This window comes from Aythya ferina (genome assembly GCF_964211825.1).
Source record: "Aythya ferina genome assembly, chromosome: Z".
Taxonomy (NCBI): domain Eukaryota; kingdom Metazoa; phylum Chordata; class Aves; order Anseriformes; family Anatidae; genus Aythya; species Aythya ferina.
Window position 1 is genome coordinate 36,565,089 of NC_140299.1, and position 16,924 is coordinate 36,582,012.

General features: G+C 38.5%; 2 protein-coding genes across 3 annotated transcripts in view; both read right to left on the reverse strand.

Annotated features, from left to right (window-relative positions):
- SAXO1 (stabilizer of axonemal microtubules 1) overlaps nt 1–1,613 on the reverse strand; it is a gene marked incomplete at its 3' end in the record, with an annotated part of 39,940 nt that extends 38,327 nt beyond the window's left edge. Inside the window, exon 1 of the mRNA XM_084504642.1 lies at nt 645–1,613. Within this exon, the coding sequence (XP_084360768.1) occupies nt 645–721 (77 nt within the window). The 5' untranslated portion in view covers nt 722–1,613. The remainder of the gene's footprint in view (nt 1–644) is intronic.
- Nucleotides 1,614–1,759: 146 nt separating this feature from the next.
- HAUS6 (HAUS augmin like complex subunit 6) lies at nt 1,760–16,699 on the reverse strand. 2 transcript variants are annotated; one of them, XM_084503713.1, is made up of 17 exons: nt 16,433–16,699; nt 16,133–16,228; nt 15,422–15,500; nt 14,279–14,411; nt 13,546–13,693; nt 12,204–12,269; nt 12,031–12,082; nt 11,664–11,831; nt 10,988–11,169; nt 10,273–10,402; nt 9,583–9,679; nt 9,042–9,135; nt 7,552–7,615; nt 6,744–6,914; nt 5,034–5,169; nt 3,667–4,656; nt 1,760–2,156 (listed from the first exon to the last, which is right to left on the reverse strand). In XM_084503713.1, exons 1-17 carry the CDS (start codon nt 16,663–16,665, stop codon nt 2,095–2,097), a joined length of 2,901 nt encoding a protein of 966 aa, XP_084359839.1. In that variant the 5' UTR covers nt 16,666–16,699; the 3' UTR covers nt 1,760–2,094. The 2 variants fall into 2 exon arrangements, with proteins under 2 accessions (XP_084359839.1, XP_084359840.1); XM_084503714.1 differs by lacking the exons at nt 14,279–14,411; nt 16,433–16,699.
- Between the last annotated feature and the right edge of the window lie 225 nt (nt 16,700–16,924).

Sequence of the window (16,924 nt, forward strand, 5' to 3'; positions counted from 1 at the left end):
AACTCTGTGTGGGCATCTTTCGGTTTTTTGTGTCTTCATAATTTAACAATTTTAAAGCAAACTAAGGCAACAAAGATATTTTTTTTCTACCTAATCATAATTTTACTTTTAACCTGCAAGTATGGGAGAATAGATCATATGCCAGAAGGCGTAAAGTTCATTACTACTTTCAAGAAAAGAGCTTGTGTACACTCACAAGAATTACACTTAACAAAACTACCAATGCATCCTGCTATTTTCAGTTCTCTCTTCTATTTGTAAAGCTCTCACCCTGTGTCTTTTCCAGAATTTGAATTTTTACAGAGTAAGTATCACTTTGTACCAAAGACAGTAACACCTATTCAAAAGCAGGTTTGTGGACAAAGTTTAAAGCTCTCCTAGAGAGGCAATCTGCTTACATAAGCCAAAATGGGAAGTCTCTCTGACATGTCTACTCTTATGACAAAACCAAGAACCATGCCATTCAATAGCAATATGTGGAAAAAAATCATTACTGTTTTAAAACTGCTCTAAAATACCTTTATTTCTAATTTTCCATATGCAACTTACAGCAGTCAAAAATATCTGCAGCCCTAAGGAGCAATGCAGCTTGCTAGCCAAGGAACTACTACGCCAAACTCCTTCCCCCAGCCTCTTTTACATACCCGCAGGAGCACAGCTGACAAACGCATTTCTTCAAGGATGCAACCTCATGTAAAGGCACAGGAGACATGGGAGGCATGTTTGCTAAGAAAAACGGTTACAGATCAGATAATGCTCTATAGTGGAAAAATCTCTTTAGCAGCAGCAGTCCCTGGAGACAGTGGTATCAGAAAAGAATCTGGGAACCTCCAGAAGCATCATGAAAGCACATGACGATGGTACAAGACTGTACTGACAGAGCACATCCCAGCTCATCAGCTCCTTTCCTGGCCTGGTGGCGTCCTGACCAGAGCTCTGTGGGCCCTGCTTTCAAGGCCCTCCTGATCAGGGCACTACTCCTTGGGACAGTCACCTGGGAAGCCTTTGTGAAGTCACCAGCGCCAGGCTGTAGAGCACAGTTCTGCAAGGAACACAGCTCTGTTTATTCCAGACAGCCCACAGATACTGTCTGAGCTTCCAGTTCTCCCTTTGTTTGACCATGACCAACATGGAAATGGAGTATTATGAAGTATTCCCGTCTTAGCTGTTCTGCTGCTAGTGCTTTGGTACAAGAACAAAGTAGCTTTAACGAGTTAGCTGTCAGCAGCCACCTTGTAACTTCCACAACTGGCCACATAAATCTCTTTTCATCAAACCTGTCAAATTCTGCTTTAAAAGGAAAATGTCACATATAGGTTGAGATTCTTCAAAATACTGTAAACTATAAGGTTAGGGGTCAGTACTCCTACAGTACGTAGTTTACCTGGCAGAATTTGAACTTTTACAATTTTTCCCCCTATTTTATGTATTGTCAATTAACTATATCACAGTCATAAACATGCATTTATACATTATAATATACATACTTGCATAAATTTATTAAAGAGCATCTACTATTCAAAAATAAAGTAGTATTAACACTATCACAAACTATAAATTTTTCAACTTTCATAAAAAAATTACTCAGTAAACTGTCTAAGAGAATACACACTTCAGTGTAAAGTTTTTTTGTTTGTTTGTTTGTGTTAATAAAGTGGAGTCAAGTTCCCTTTATCAACTGGGAAAACTGATGGCCATACTTGACTAGAAGTTTCAAAAGGAGAGAAGAATCATATGAAGAGAGAGCAAAAAATACATATTTTGGAAAATAAAGCAGATTTTAATAAGTGAAAATTTCATTACTTCTCACTTCAGTTTTTGTTTTACCATTTTCTACAATTATGTCATGCCCATGCCATCCGCTGTTTTTAAAACTGTGTTTACAAAATATATCATTTTGTACATAGCTGAATATAGAATACAGAAGTGGATTACATGGAATTGGAGGAAGGCAACTGATGCCTGAACAAGTGGTCTGGAATATAGGCTTAGCAAGAAATAAAAGGACCACAACTTCTCATCTGGGTAGTGTTTGGAGAAGATACTACAATCACAAGTGCAACATAATTATAACACTACGGTTATGCTTATCCTCTACAAATTCTGTCCTGAAGATGGTTCCTTTGTGTGCAGCTTCTCATTCAACTGCTCTTCATCTGGAATAAAAAACATTAGTTAACATCATGTAATATTCAATTAACTGACAGAAATACTGTTGCAGAAATATCTGGCATATATTAAAAGGAAACATATAAAATGTTAATTCTAATTTTGTTATTTGTTTCTGGTCTGATAAAATTATCTGCTACCAGTATAGCCACAAATTTAAGCAAAAGCTAAGTTACTTCATTGCACCTGTACAGCAGAATTAAGAGGAAAATAGATAGCACAAGTGTTCATGTTCCATTTCAAGAGAATGCTTGGAAGCCTTGCTCAAGTTGCCTCCTATACTGGCAGTAGCTTAGTCCAAAATATCTTCTATTCTACCCTTCGATAAAGAAAATTAAAAAAAAGGCACAGTCATTCTCACAATCAACTTCCGTCACAGCCTCACCTGCTCTTTTCACAAAATAATACACTAAAACAACACTAATTAAGTGTTAAGTTCTGTACTACAGCACTGGGGGAAAAGACTATGCACCTTAGAAAGTCAAAGTTATTTTTCAGAGCTGTAACCAGCAGACTCACAGCAGCAGAATTTTATTTCTCTTACTCCAGGTGAGGTTACTGTAAAGCAGAACTAAGCAATCTAACCTTACAAATAACCTTACAAGAAAATTTACAAATGAGTCATGCATACAGTAAGCTTTCCTTCTCAAGCACTACTTGAAAAAGCATCACAAACTTTGTTTGATAATTTAAACTGGCAATCCATAGAAAACCACAAATCTCACTCATCCTTGAGATTAACCTGTTCTGCTGAACTCCTAGCATGCCACTAAAAACACAGGTTTTGCTGAAACAACCTTCTGTATAGCTATTACTGGCTCATCTTCATTTATGTATATGAAAGTTAACCTTGGATTTAGTAAAACACTGCAACAATGGTCAACCAAAGAGGACACTACACTGGAAGCATAGGGGACAGGCTGGAATTCAGTAGAGAATCACAGAATGGTTTGAGTTGGAAGAGACCTTAAAGATCACCTGATTCCACCCCCCCTCTGCCATAAACAGGGACACCACCCACTAGACCAGACTGCTCAAAGCCCCATCCAGCCTAGCCTTGAACACTTCCAGGGATGGGGTTATTTCCTAATAAAAAGTATACCAGTAAGTATTATAGACTGTGAACCAAAAAAGTTCCATTTACCTACAGTGCATTTCTAGATAGCCACATTTGCTCACAGTAAACATTATTTCATATCAACTTCATGAATTCTCTAAATTTAACTTCAGATTCAGGTGTAGATTTCCTTAGAAAGTCAAACAGTAACTTCTCTCCTACTTGCAAGATAAGATGCTGGTAAAACTAGAGAAAGGAATTCTGTTTGCTTTGTTATTGTCTCATCTTCCATAGGGAATACATGTAAGCATGCAAATAATCTTTCATCCCACACTTCCCTATCAAGGTTCAGCTGTTCAGAGTACGACACCTATGGCAGTATATCTGGAGTCAAAATGGACAACACCTTGTTACTTTAGCACAAATACATGGACACTTACCCTTCAATTTACGTACTAAGTCTAATGAAATTTTGTGTATCCTTGATGCCATTTCCTCCAGATCTTCAGTGAACATCAGCAAAGGTGACAGAGAATTATTTCCTTTGGGAAAAGATAATGGTGATGGTGCCTTGGTAAACTCTTCATCCAACCTGAATAGATCCCAAGTGCTGCATAAGTCATCTCTTTCTTTTTCTGGTCTAAGATTTAGGTCTGATATGTAACTTACAGATTCATCTCCAGCATGTGTCTGATGCAGTTTCTCTCTATTTCCAGATGCATTCTCTTTCAGCATTTCGTATCTGCTGACCAGAGACTGTAGATCTAGATTTGATTCTTGAACACAGCCTTTAATTTTTGTACTACCTGGTACATCCTTGCTGTTCAATACATCAAAATCAGACTCCGAGCTTGTGGATTTATTAGGATCTATGCTATCAAATTCTTTTGGAAGAGTCTCATGAAGTATTCCTGCCTCAGCTACTTCACGGCTGTCAGACCTTAACACTGAAGGTGCATCCCACTGCAGAATTCTATCCACTAGGGAATCCCAAAGTTGGTTTGAGGGTACAGTATTTATTCTACTATTGCTTTCTGAAAAAGTATCTGGAGTATTTATGCTGTTTTCTACATCTAGAGAAGCAGGTTCTTCTGTCTTGTCTACAGAAATTCTGCTCAAAACAGTGTGCTCTAATTCCTGTTCTTTATCGCCTTCATTCTCTTGCACTCCAGATGTTTCCCCAACTGGACATCCACTGATATTACTTATCCTCATCTGGTTCTGAGCTTTAAATTCTGTCAAAGTAGAATCAAAGTCAAATACAGGAGATGCAGAGGTAGACCCGACTAAAGTAGGATCCATTTTATTCAGCACAGTAGTACTAGCATCCATTGGAGATTCTTCTGTCATGACTTCAGCTGGGGCCAGCTCTACGTGTGGTGAATCGTCAGTCTGAATAGCTTTTCTCCATGAGCTTCTGATTTCAGTAACTAAATAAAACAAACCCAGGTAAAATTTAAGTTCTTTCATACTCCCCATCAGTATATTTCTCTTCTGTCACTTTAGTAATATAAGCAATCCAGAAAAGAGGATGTAATAACTGCTTTATACTGCTTAATGCTAGTTTTTCCAGCCATTTGCCCCCCAACAGAAAGGGGACTCCACACACAGGGAACATGCATGTTAAAGCAAATTGAGTGTGTTCATTAGTCATAGTACACTGTTACACAAAGAGGAGCCAGTTAGGATAACATGCAGCTTCACTAAGTGAATTATTCTTTTCTTCTTGTGTGGTATCTACAATTCAATGAATTAATCACATTTCCAATCAGTGACAGAGTATTATAAAAGCAGGGTTTAGACTTACGCAGATTTTCAGGAGTTCGGGGAATTTGTTGCCTTGTCAAAAATGGGTTAAAAGCCTGTGAGCTAATGAGATCTTCTAATGTTATTCCTTTTCCTCCAACACTCTGAGGTGACTCAGATGTCACAGTTTTTGCAACCTGTAGGATGTTAGAAAAGAGCAAAATCTGAGAAAATAAAATTGTAACTTCTTTGTTTCTGCCAGCCTATGGACCAAAGCAAATACCATTCTCCAAATATTCTGAAGAATCTGGAACCTCTTGACTTGTCTGCAATGTACTGTTTGGGTTTAAAAATGAGCACAGCGACCTACAAACATAAAATTAAGATGCAGGAGTGAAATTAGAACTTGATCTGAAGCTCCCTGGTCATCTATGAATCCATCTTAAAAATAAGAAAGTGTGCTCAGCAGATATTTGAGACACTGGTCAAGAATAGTATAAGAATGAAGATGAGAGCTACATTTCCAACAACACAACACTTTAGCAGATGACAGCAAACTCTGCCCTTTCACTGAAAGATGCAATTTACTTTCCAAATCAAGCTATGGTAAACGTAATAAGTTTTCTAAAGGAATGCCTTATTTAAATAAGGCATAATATTTAAATCTTAACTAAAATACCAAAAACAAAAAGGTTAAACCCTTGCCTAGAAACCCCAAGCTTGTTAAATATTTAGCTCATAGAATTTCATAAACTAAAAGGACTGCTAAATTCTAAATATATGCAGTCATTTGTAGATTTAAAATATGAAAGGTGGTAAAAATCATGCCATGATTCTACTGAAAGCATTATTCACTTCACTATAGCTGTACTGGGTCCGGCTGGGATGGAGTTAACTTTCCCTGCAGCAGTCCACACAATACTGTGCTCTGCAACTGTAGCTAGAACAGCAGTGGTATCACACCAGTGCTGTGTCTGCTGCTGAGTAGTGCTGGCACAGCATCAGGACTGCCTCTAACCCCACCAAGAACCAGCAGGATGGGGTTCAGCAAAAGGTGAGGAAGGAACATCACCAGGGCAACTGACCTAAACCAACCAAAGTGATGATACCATATGATGACACCATACCATATGATGACACACTCAGCAATAAAAGGTGGAAAAAGGAAGAAGAGGGGACAGGTGGGCTCTCGTAAAAACATCTGTTTTTACACGTGTGCTACACGCGTTAAGGCCCTGCTTCAAGGACATGGTCAAGCACTGCTTGTTGGTGGGAAGGAGAGAGCAATTTATTTCCTCCGCACTTCCACACAGCCTTTGCCTGTAGTTTTTTTTTTTTTTTCTCCCTTTTGCCCTTTCCCTTTTTTCCTTTTAGTTATATTATTTAATTAATAATATTTTTCCTTAATAATTATTTTTTAATTAAATTATCCTTATCTCAACCCTTGAGTTGTTTCTTCCCTTTTCTCCTTCCCCTCCTGTTTTGAGGAGGGGGAGTGAGAGAGCGCTTGTGGTGGAGTTCAGCTGCCTAGGAAGGTAAAACCACCACAATGGCTTAAAAGTATAACTGCTGAAGTGCTATGCTTTCAGGTTTAGTTAACTGGGTGGTCACTCCTAAAATTTGGTGGTTACTACTTAACAGAAAAAAATCTGTTTATATAAACAGATTAGAAGATGTATTTATGATAACAGTGGTGATTTGTTCTCTGAACTTAACGGCCATTTATGTAAAAAAAAAAAATTTTTTTAATTAAATCACAGCTTTTCCTAACCTCTTCTGCCAGTTCCTCTGTGGCTTTCGTAAGAAGGTCTTCCTTTCGGACAGCAGACGTTGTGCAGATAGCTGTATTCTCCTCATCTGAAATGATAAGGTCCTCTATCTCCTCTGAGATCTTCGGAGTGACGGGTTTTTCTTTCCCATTGTAAGTTTCAGTATGGAAGTCCTAGAGGAATACACAGGAATTATTAGAAGTTTTGAATTCAAGTGTCAGAAAACTAGCATGAAGGAGCTGCTGCGCAAATTCTGAGAGCAATAGCTTCTCAACAAAAATATCTCAAAGTCTAAAATTCTAATTACAAGCCATTTTGACACCCACTGTATTTTTAAAGAAGCAGGACAAAAATAGCGGCTACAATAAGCTATTGTACAGAACACAACCCATCACCTGCAACTACCTTTAACACACTGCAGTGAACAATTGTACAATGGTCAACTGCACATCCAAGTTGCCTGTAGGCCCCATTATACCCCTTAATTTCACACACAGCTTAAAGGAACCAGTCTGACCACTGTTCATATCAAAAAAACTGTTTCAGCTGGCAGGGAATCTTTGACAAATGGTACGTTGTGCTAGAAGTCAGCAGCAAGTGCCCATATTTCTTATTCTCCTTTCCTAGTGCTTACAGAAGTTTGTGGGAGTTACCTTTCACTGTCTATGATTCATTCAGAAATGTAATTACATGATTTAAAAAAAAAAAAAAAAAAAAAAGCATGCTAAGTCTAGGCTTCAATCAATGCAAAACAGCAAATATTATAGAAGTTTAACTTCTTTGACATTTAGGACAATACTGAAGAATAACCTTTTCAATTAACATGTCTCTGCTTTCAGATGCTTCTGACAAGTCCAAAGATACTGAAGAGATCCTAAAAAGAAAAAAGCTATTTTAGAAAAATAAATAAGTGGCATGCAAGTCTTAGTAAAATGTCATCATATACTTGTGCACCCCGTATCTGTCCGTTACGATTTCTCTCAATTCGTCCCGGTCATCAGAAGGCAACTTTACTATAGGGAGAACATGTGACAATTAGAGCAGATTCAGCCCTACTTGTGTATCAGCCTCCCAAACTTTATAATTATCAAATTCTTTTACTTGATTACCACATAGAAAAAGAAGGGTTTTTGCAATATGTTTCGCAAACAAGTCTTCTACATTCTGCTATCAAAGATAACTGGAAAGTCTTCTGCAGACTTGATAACGTATTTTTCCCTAGATATTCTTCCTCCAAATCCCTCTGATATCCACAGATCTGTTTGAAAGCAAACTCATAAATATTTAAATACACATCATCTGGCTACAAATACTCAAGTCTTACCAGTTCAAATGACTGTAGTGTTAACGGCAACACTCCACAAACTGATGTACAGCCATCATTAGTTAAGAATGATAGCAAAATTAGTTAAGAAATGGCAACTTTAACTCACTGGTGGCTATCTTTACAATCACAAATAGACAAAAAAAACATGTTGTATCAAGTCAGTGAGAGAAATACAGGATTTAACTGTCAACTACTTGGACAACTTTTGAGATTTATATGCAAACACAGCTACTGATGACTAAGTATAGGACAGCTCATTTTGCTAACTCCCTCTCTCTTCTATTAGGCAACTTGCAACTATCTGTAGGATTTTTATCCTGAAACATCATTATTCAAAAGGGCACTAAACTTTCCTGCACTTAAATGGCAGGTCAAAACCTTTCATAATGCTGTATATAGTACTATAGTCTTGTGTTTTAATCTTTTGTTGGAACTGTAATAACAGAAGTGACAATGTGATTTTAGAAGACTTGTGAGAAAAGCCCCATTCATAAAGAATTAGCACAATAGTTTTGCTCAAGTCTGGTGTTTCTGTTTGGTTTTCTTTGGAGTTTTCTTTTGTTGTTGTTTTGGTTTTTTTCTTTACACACAAAACCAGGGATGTGTGAATGTCTGTGCTCTTGGTCTCAGACAATAACAACTATGCATTGGCTATCTTATCCCAGCCTTAGAAAGAGAGTTTTCCATTTTTCCCCTCTGTCTCTTGAAACTTGAATAAATGTTGTTAAAAAATTGAAGCTAAAAACTTGCAACTCCACTGCCGCACATTGTATCTGGCAGTAGCCAGTTGGTCCCTCTGTCTCCAGATGGAGAAAGCCACAGTTACTCTAGGACCATCTTGCCCAATTAGGTAGTTCTGACATGGAAGGAGTGGGCTAATGAAATATATTCCTCTGATGCCTACAAATAAGTTTCTCTGATTTCCACTGCCTTTTTTCCCCCCCCCCAATCAATTTCTCATTGAAGTCATTACCATCTTGTTGGTTGTAGCGTTGAATTATCCATCATACTTCCCGAGGTCTCTTCATCCTTCTTGTAATTTTTCTCACAAATGGAGTCATAAATACCTATAAAGTAAGTCGAAGTTTTAGTATTGCTTCTTTTGTTTTGCTACCATTCAGGCTTCCCAGGCAGTAAAAGTGACTCAGATCACCTCTGTACAATATTCACTGGATGGAATTCATTAACACTTCAAGCAAATTCATAACCAGTGCAGGCAAATCTTAAATCTTTTTGCATGGGAACCACCTGCAGCCACAAATGCCACTAACAGCCCATGCCTATTTGTGTTGTTCCTGAATGCATGTTCCAGAGACAGGATTCTATCTGCTCCCCTGCACATGTTAATGAAGATGAAAAAAGGTTAGGCAATTGTGACGAGCGTTCATTCAGGACCAGGTTATCAAAGACTCTCAAAGAGACTTGCAAACAAAAGTAGGAAGTCTTCCAGACTCAAAGGAACTTCTAACAATTGTGGTGGGAAGAGCGAAAAGAAGCTCCTCTAGTCCACATACCTAAAAGTGGTATTTCAAGTTGATATGAGACTGTATCCTTATAAGCTTCTTCTGCAGGATGAAAAAAGCATGACATAGCTTGTAATAAATCAAGATCCTATCAAAAGAAAAAAAAATACAAGCAAGCTGAGTAAAAGCGTGTAACATCAGCAATTAACACATAGTTATTTACAATAGCTTTTCTTCAAAGCAGCACCCAGACTCAACACGAAACTTTTGCTGTCTCGGCTGTGTGCCTAGGCAAGGGTATAATCTTGAATCTCTGTAGAAATAGGAGTGTCTGAATGAAATTGTTGGTCATAGAGAACCTTAAAGGGGAAAATCATAACTGCAGATGTTCAGTGACAGCACATGAAAGCTCTATTTTCAAAGAGGGAAAAAAAAAAAAAAAAAAAAAAAAAAACAGTATTAACCCTTATTTATGCTTTGTCCCGACAAAGTAGTTCCACTCCCCATCTCAAATGAAGACACCAGCTGTCTTTAAGTTAAGTGCATCTTCTTTGCAAAGAAGAAAAACTAATTCATAAAGCAGTTTCTGCTACTCTGTACTATCTAATCCACTAACCTTATATACAAAGCTTAACAGAGCTATACATCATTCTATTGCAATAAAACACACCAACTTTGATGTATATCCCTTCCCATCTTCACTCTTTTTCTTTCCCAGAATCAGATGAACTGAACACTTACTGGATCCTGACCTCTCTTTAAAGAAGAAGGACACTGGTCAAGATGGCTTTTCCACTTCATTTCCAGCTCCTTCTGTTTTCCAGAAATCAATTCTCTCAGTGACTTACAATGCTGCTCTTCTATTTTTTGCCTACAACATGAGCATGTAAAATGAGCATTTGTTGTTGGAGATGAAAATTCTGCTTAAGAAATGGAGCATATCACATGTTCCCCTCATGCTGCAAAACCTTTGATATGCAGGAACTTATTCATGCATTTGCTCTTGCACAAAAAATAAATAAAATTCACAATCTAAAAATCAGCTGCTAGCTTGTCCTTGTGCTTCTTTACAGTAGAAATAGAAAAACCATGCAAAATACATACAAACCCTAAAATACAAGCTTAAGCTTCCCCTAAGCCAGTTTCAGATCAAGTTTTAAAATATCAGAACTAATTATGTAATAGGAAAAAGCAGATCATCTAACAAACCAGGTCTCCAAGAACAAACCCTAAAATATCCATGAAGTAAGGGCAAGAGAATGAAGTTACCTAGTGAAGAATTACAGAAAGATTACTTGAATGGACAATCAAGACAAAGGTGAACTTGTCATAGGCAGAGGGGGGAAAAAAAATAGAACTAACATTCTCACTATAAACAATAGTTTTAGAAAAGGTTCTAAGATAGGAAGACATAATCTTCAAACTAAAGATCAAGACAAAAATTCCAGACAGTTACCTCACTGCTTTCAAGTTCAATAGTATTTTATTTTGGAATTCACTCGTATTCTTGATGTCCGGGAAATGTTTTGATTCAAATTGACAACATTCATCTCTTAAGATCCTCAGGGCTCCATTTAATAACTGAATGACTGTTAAAAAATTCAGTTTTTCACCTTCATATAAATTTCCTGTACACACCTTGAAATATTCCAAAAGAGAAAATGTATACGTGAACAATCACAACACATCAATATCAGAAAGTTGTCGTCTACATTCAGCGCAAACACACAATGTTCCAGTTTGCAGTTTGAATCCATTCCTGTTTGCTAGATTTAAGCTTCAGAGTGGTTTTCCTGATTAGCATCATCTGCTTGAAGACAAGCTAAAAAGCATTACAAACTAAGAATGCTTCAACTAATGGGGTATTCTTTTTAAACACTACCTCAAAAGATGGTGCAGGCCTAAACAGCACATATACTGCACATTAGAAATGAAATCCATTAGGAATGATAGTTCAAATGGTCAAGTTTTATAATGTCTGACCAATTTTAATTCAAGTGGTCATCAGGCAGATTTAACAATGCAGTTACTTAAAAGTTCATAATTTAAGCACCACCAATACAGAACAGCAGCATAATCACAACAAACTTTTACATACTTTTTTTTAGGACAAAAGGACAAAAATCACTTACTTCATGGATTTCACTTTCAACTCTGTCAGCCAACAGCTGTGGAACATTGACATTCGTTCCAGTTAAAGTGTACAGATCTACACGCCCTTCAATTACAGCGTCTACGATTTCAATTTCCTTTTTCAGAGATGTAAAAGTGTCCATTACAAATGTCCACATACTGCGGACCTTAATAGGCAAGAAGGACAAAAATACTACATTAAATTTTTTGCTGAAATACTATAATAACACAATATCAAAACAGTGTAGGAGCAGATGAAAGGGCTAGCATAATCACAGGCAGACAATCAGCAATATCAGTATCTGAGAGCAAGTGTTGTAAAAATGTTAGAAATACAGTAAACTGCCACAGATTAAGAATACTCACCTTTTGAATTCTCTCTGTTTTGTCTTTTTTGTTTTTGCCATTAAGCCTCATCCTACGTGCACATGCAAGACAAAAGTTAAGCGGACTACAATGAAATTATGGTTCATAACATTCCTTAGAACTAAGAAATTCATTTTATATATGCTAGCTTAGTACCAAGGAAAAGTACTTACTTCAACAACTGTTGCTGGTGGTATGCATATTCAGATTTTGTCTGTTTTATTTCTTTAATTAAAAGCCTAAGGAAAAAAATCAACAGTCATCAGATTTTTTTTAATTTAGTTTTTCTCTGCTACTCTCAGAATTTCTTACAATCACTATGTGATTACACGTATTCTTTCCAAACCTGCATACTGGAGCAGTTTTAGAACAACACAAACACGGATACACAAGTTCCTTACCATGACACTGTAGAGAAAATAACACTGTACAGCCTGAAAAGCCACTAAGGTATTTGTAAATTTAGCTGTAACATATTCTATTGCAATGGCATGGCTTTTATTAGACGCAACTACATTAATGAAGTTACTACTTACTACGATACTCAGCATCATTCCTATTCAGCACACCCACTAACTGCATTACCAAGTAATCTTCAGTGCAGTCAAAACGTTGCCGAGATTGCTCACACATCACTGCATTGCTTTTCCAGCAAATATCAGGGTATGTTGAAGTCATCAGTAAGAATTAGGACCTGAAAGCCTGAAATGTGTTTGATTTGCTTAAAGAAGCAAACTTTCCCTGATCAACTTTTCATCAGCTTTCCCTGATTGAGGGGTGTGTAGCAGATACACATCACATGCCTTAGTGGCAATGCCTCTGATTTTTGATCCAAAGTCATGAAACAGACTGATCCCATTTTACACAGCTAAGTTCCGTGCAGTGAAACTGCTCTTTTACCTACACTGCATCCCCTCCTCCTTTTCTGCTCTTTTCTAAATAGGTTGCAACTGCCCGCTACAGTACCCCGTCACGTGAAGTATCCTACCCAAATTCTGTAAATTCCAATGATATAACTATGTAACTGCACAGAGTTCCAGTTACTCTAGTTTCCCAAACTGCAAGTGATTTTAATAAACAAGAATAATAAAGAAAAAGCATAAATTAGGTGAAATAATTAAGGGCTATGCAAATAAAACGTGTCCCACACTGATAAAGCAAAGACCAAATATTTCATACTGAGACAGTTCTATTCTACAATATGATCCTTAAAACATTAAGAAATCATAGTGCCATATATGCAGAATTCCTGGATCATTTTTAGTGCCCAGGTAATCCTATATTAGATGGGCACCTATATACTGGTGCCCAGTATATAGCACCTCCTAACTAAAAAACTGATTTATTCCAAACTGTAGAACAGTTAATTAAAGGAGGCAAAGGGGGAGAAAAATACAACATTCAGCAAAACTCACAAAGAAAATCAGATGCATTCTGCTCAAATCCTTTTAAAAACACATGCAAAAAAAGTAAAGTTTTAAGAAAATACTCGATTTCTTTAAATATATTACTTACTGTGATTTTTTGTTATATTCTCGAATAATAATATCCTTCTTTTGCAAAATTTGCAGGAGCTTATTACGTGCCACATTACATCTTGCTTTTGCCTTGCACATATCCTCAGGAATTAAGTTTACAGCTTCAGTAAAAGATGTATCGCTGCCTAAATGAAAGTTAGTAATTGAGCTATATCATTCACTTTTAGCAAATAGACAACTTCCTGTTCTACCTAGTTTTAATTAAGAGAATCATAAACAAGGTTGCCCATTTTACCTGGACTAAAGCATTCAGTATACTATCTTTTTTTTTTTTTTTCCAGTTCTTTCTATTGCATACATTCTCCCTCCTTCACTCTCACCCACTTACCCCATTCTTTATGTCACCAAAACAGCATTAAAAGCCTAGAACAGACAGTCCTGATCTTTCAGAATTCCTCATGTTGTGAAAAAGAGCATAGGCTGAAAAGAGTACTTTTCAACTGAACCACTGTGTGCCTGCAAAGAAAACCCACCTCCACATTACATAGACACACTTAGGAACAAGATCTGTAAAACAACAGCAAGCAAAACAATCTGCATTGTTCTACCAGCAATAGCTTTATGCTAGTGCACAGCAACCCTGTTAAAAACTTTGAACTGAGCAACCAACACTGACATAACTTAAAGCTCTTGACATATGTTAGAGCACTTCACAGATTCACCATCAAACCAGACAAGTGAAATAATGTTATTATTCCGTTATAGCTTACCTACAGAGTTCTTTTTCAGGTTCTTAATCATTACATATCTTGCAAACCGATACATTAGGTGAATAAATTTAGAACCAGCAGGAGAAAGAAATGAAGAAGTCGCAATTGGAGGAAGATAGTTTTTGCTTTCATTCTTGAACAAGTGAAACAGATTTAAACACAAAATTAGACTAAGGAATAAAACCTAAACAACAGCCATTAAACGTTTTGCTGAGTGTTTCATGCAGCCTACTTGTTAGAAAGTCCAGTGCAAAGCTAATTTACCTTGCCACCATCGTTGACGCTCTTTCTAGCCCAAGAAAGAGACTGACACTTTTTGAACATTCTACCATCACCCCTAGTTCCGTACATAAAAAACAGTTCTGAGGCAATGACTGAAATCAGTAGTGTTAGGTAAATATTAAAAACTTCTGCTCTCCTCACTCCTAAACGTAATCCTTTACCTTTCATATTTTCTACTGAGGTCATTAATCAGTGTATGTTGTCACACTTTTATCTTGCTCAAAGATTTTGTATGGTTGGCTTTCACCTCGTCAAAAATAAAAGTGCTCCGGTAGCTTAGAGATCTAGAAATCAGATCTTTATTAAAACAAATGCAGCATGAGAAGGCATAGTAATCAACAATACCTGAAGCAAGCCATTTTGTCTTTTTTCATTTAGAAAGCCTGCCCTAAACTTTATTCTCTTTTCCCCGGAAAGAAAGATTAACATTAAAAGTTTTGCATGTATCTGAAACTACTTTCACAATAATAAATACTCTCTCATTTAATTTAAGCAATTATCTCCCACATTGAAGCAATTATTCTCAATGACGGAAGGAATCTCACACTGACTTTAGATGACACTGGTGGGTCCCTTCCAGATCAGGATACTCTACAACTCTGTGACTTCTGTGTAACAAAATATCATAATCCAAAAGCAATACACAACGGTTTTCTGATCCAAGATTAAGACTTTGTTACCTTTGCTCCGCCAATTTTTTTTTTAAGAAGTCTATCATCAGCTCTGTAAAATAGGGCATGAGATAAAACCTGTTTGTCTAGTAAAGCAACTTTATTTAAAACTCAAATATGTTCTCTCAAAACAAAAGAATGAGGTCACAGAAACCAGCAACATATCAATTCCCACTCTTGTAATACTTACTGTGATATCTTTTAGCCATGAACAACATTGCTTCCTAAATTCAGTATCTCTGGTTATTTGTTCTGGTAACAGACAATCCCTTTTCCATGCAAAAAGTGCAGAGGAGAGAAGAGAGGAAAAAAAAAAAAAAAAAAAGCAACTTCAAAACATACCCGAATACTCAGTTACATAATTAATCACTACAACATCTAAACTAAGAGGAAGTTTTCTTAGTGATGTCTCCTGAAGAACTCAGAGAATATGGTAATACTGCCTATGAGAAGCATAGCTACAAGTCTGTTAAATAGCTAGAAGGTCTTCTTGCTTAAAAAGTTAACTTAAAAGTTAATTACAAACTACTTCAGAGACAAATTTTTCTGCATTTCTTTTTAACTCAGAAAGTGGAAAAGCAGCCTCAGAACTTAAAATTTTCTTAACAATGGTTCTCCTCCAGCCATTTCTTTAAAACGTATGATAAGATAGTTCAGCTGTTGTGAGAATGCATTAAGATAGGGTTCTCACAACATCGAAGATTTAGGCAGGTATTCAAAAAAGGGAGAAGTCACACGACGTTTGGTCAGGGAATATCAGAAGAGATAGATTATTTCACAGCTAGGAAAAAAAAAATATATAAAAAAATTACCAAGCTTGTCAAGTTACAGCTACTTTGCCTACAGCACTCCTCGGGAGCCCACCCTTTCGCTTCAGAGCGGAGCGAACCCGCAGGCTCACCTGAACACTCTCGCTGCGCGCGCCGGATCCAGCTTGCTGAACAAGAACTGGGCGACGACGTGGAAGGCGGCCGCGTTGGGCGCATCGAACATGGACCTGGCGAGCACACACACAGCCGCGTGGGGCACAGGCGGGCTCCGGAGCCCGGGCAGCGCTCTCACCGGCCGCTGCGGGTTGAGGCGGGCCGGAGACCGTTTTACAAAGCCCTCAGGGCGCGCTGCCCGCGCCACAGAAGCCCCCTTGCCACCCCCTCCCCCCCCCCGCCATCTTGCCCCCTCCCTCCCCGCCGCCCCCGCTCACACTCCCAGGTGGAGCTCCCTGTCGAAGAGCTTCTCCGCAGCCTTAGGGTCAAACCCGAGCGCCAGCAGGCAGAGCCAGAGGTGCCTTCGCTTCCAGTCCGCGGCCCTGGCTGGCACACCCGACGACAACAGGCGCAGAGCGGCCGCCGCCGCCACCTTTCCCTTCCCCTTCTCCTTCTCCTTCTCTCTCCCCTTCCCCGTCGCCGTCCCCAGCGGCCGCCACCGGGCCGCCATTTTCCTCCTCCCGCCAAAACCACGCTCCCGCCGCGCGCCGCGCCGCACCCCCCCCGCCGTGTTCTGATTGGCCGCGCTCGGCGCGCTGCCCGCTGGGAAGTGTAGTCCGGGAGGCGGTGCTCCCTATGCAAGGCGGCGCCGCCGCCATCTTGCGGCCGTTCCCCCCCCCCCCTCCCCCCTTCCCCCTCACCCCTCTCCCCTTCCCTCCCCGCCTCCAGTTGTGCCCTGATCCCCTCAGAGAGGCGAGGCGGGCGCCAGG

Excerpts from the sequence above, each read along its gene's own strand:
- HAUS6 (XM_084503713.1), bottom strand. The coding sequence starts at position 16,665 with ATGGCGGCCCGGTGGCGGCCGCTGGGGACGGCGACGGGGAAGGGGAGA. Across the intron at positions 13,694-14,278 it reads CCTGAAAAAGAACTCTGTAG|GCAGCGATACATCTTTTACT; the intron begins GTAAGCTATAAC and ends ACTTTCATTTAG. Across the intron at positions 12,270-13,545 it reads GAATATAACAAAAAATCACA|GCTTTTAATTAAAGAAATAA; the intron begins GTAAGTAATATA and ends TTTTTTCCTTAG.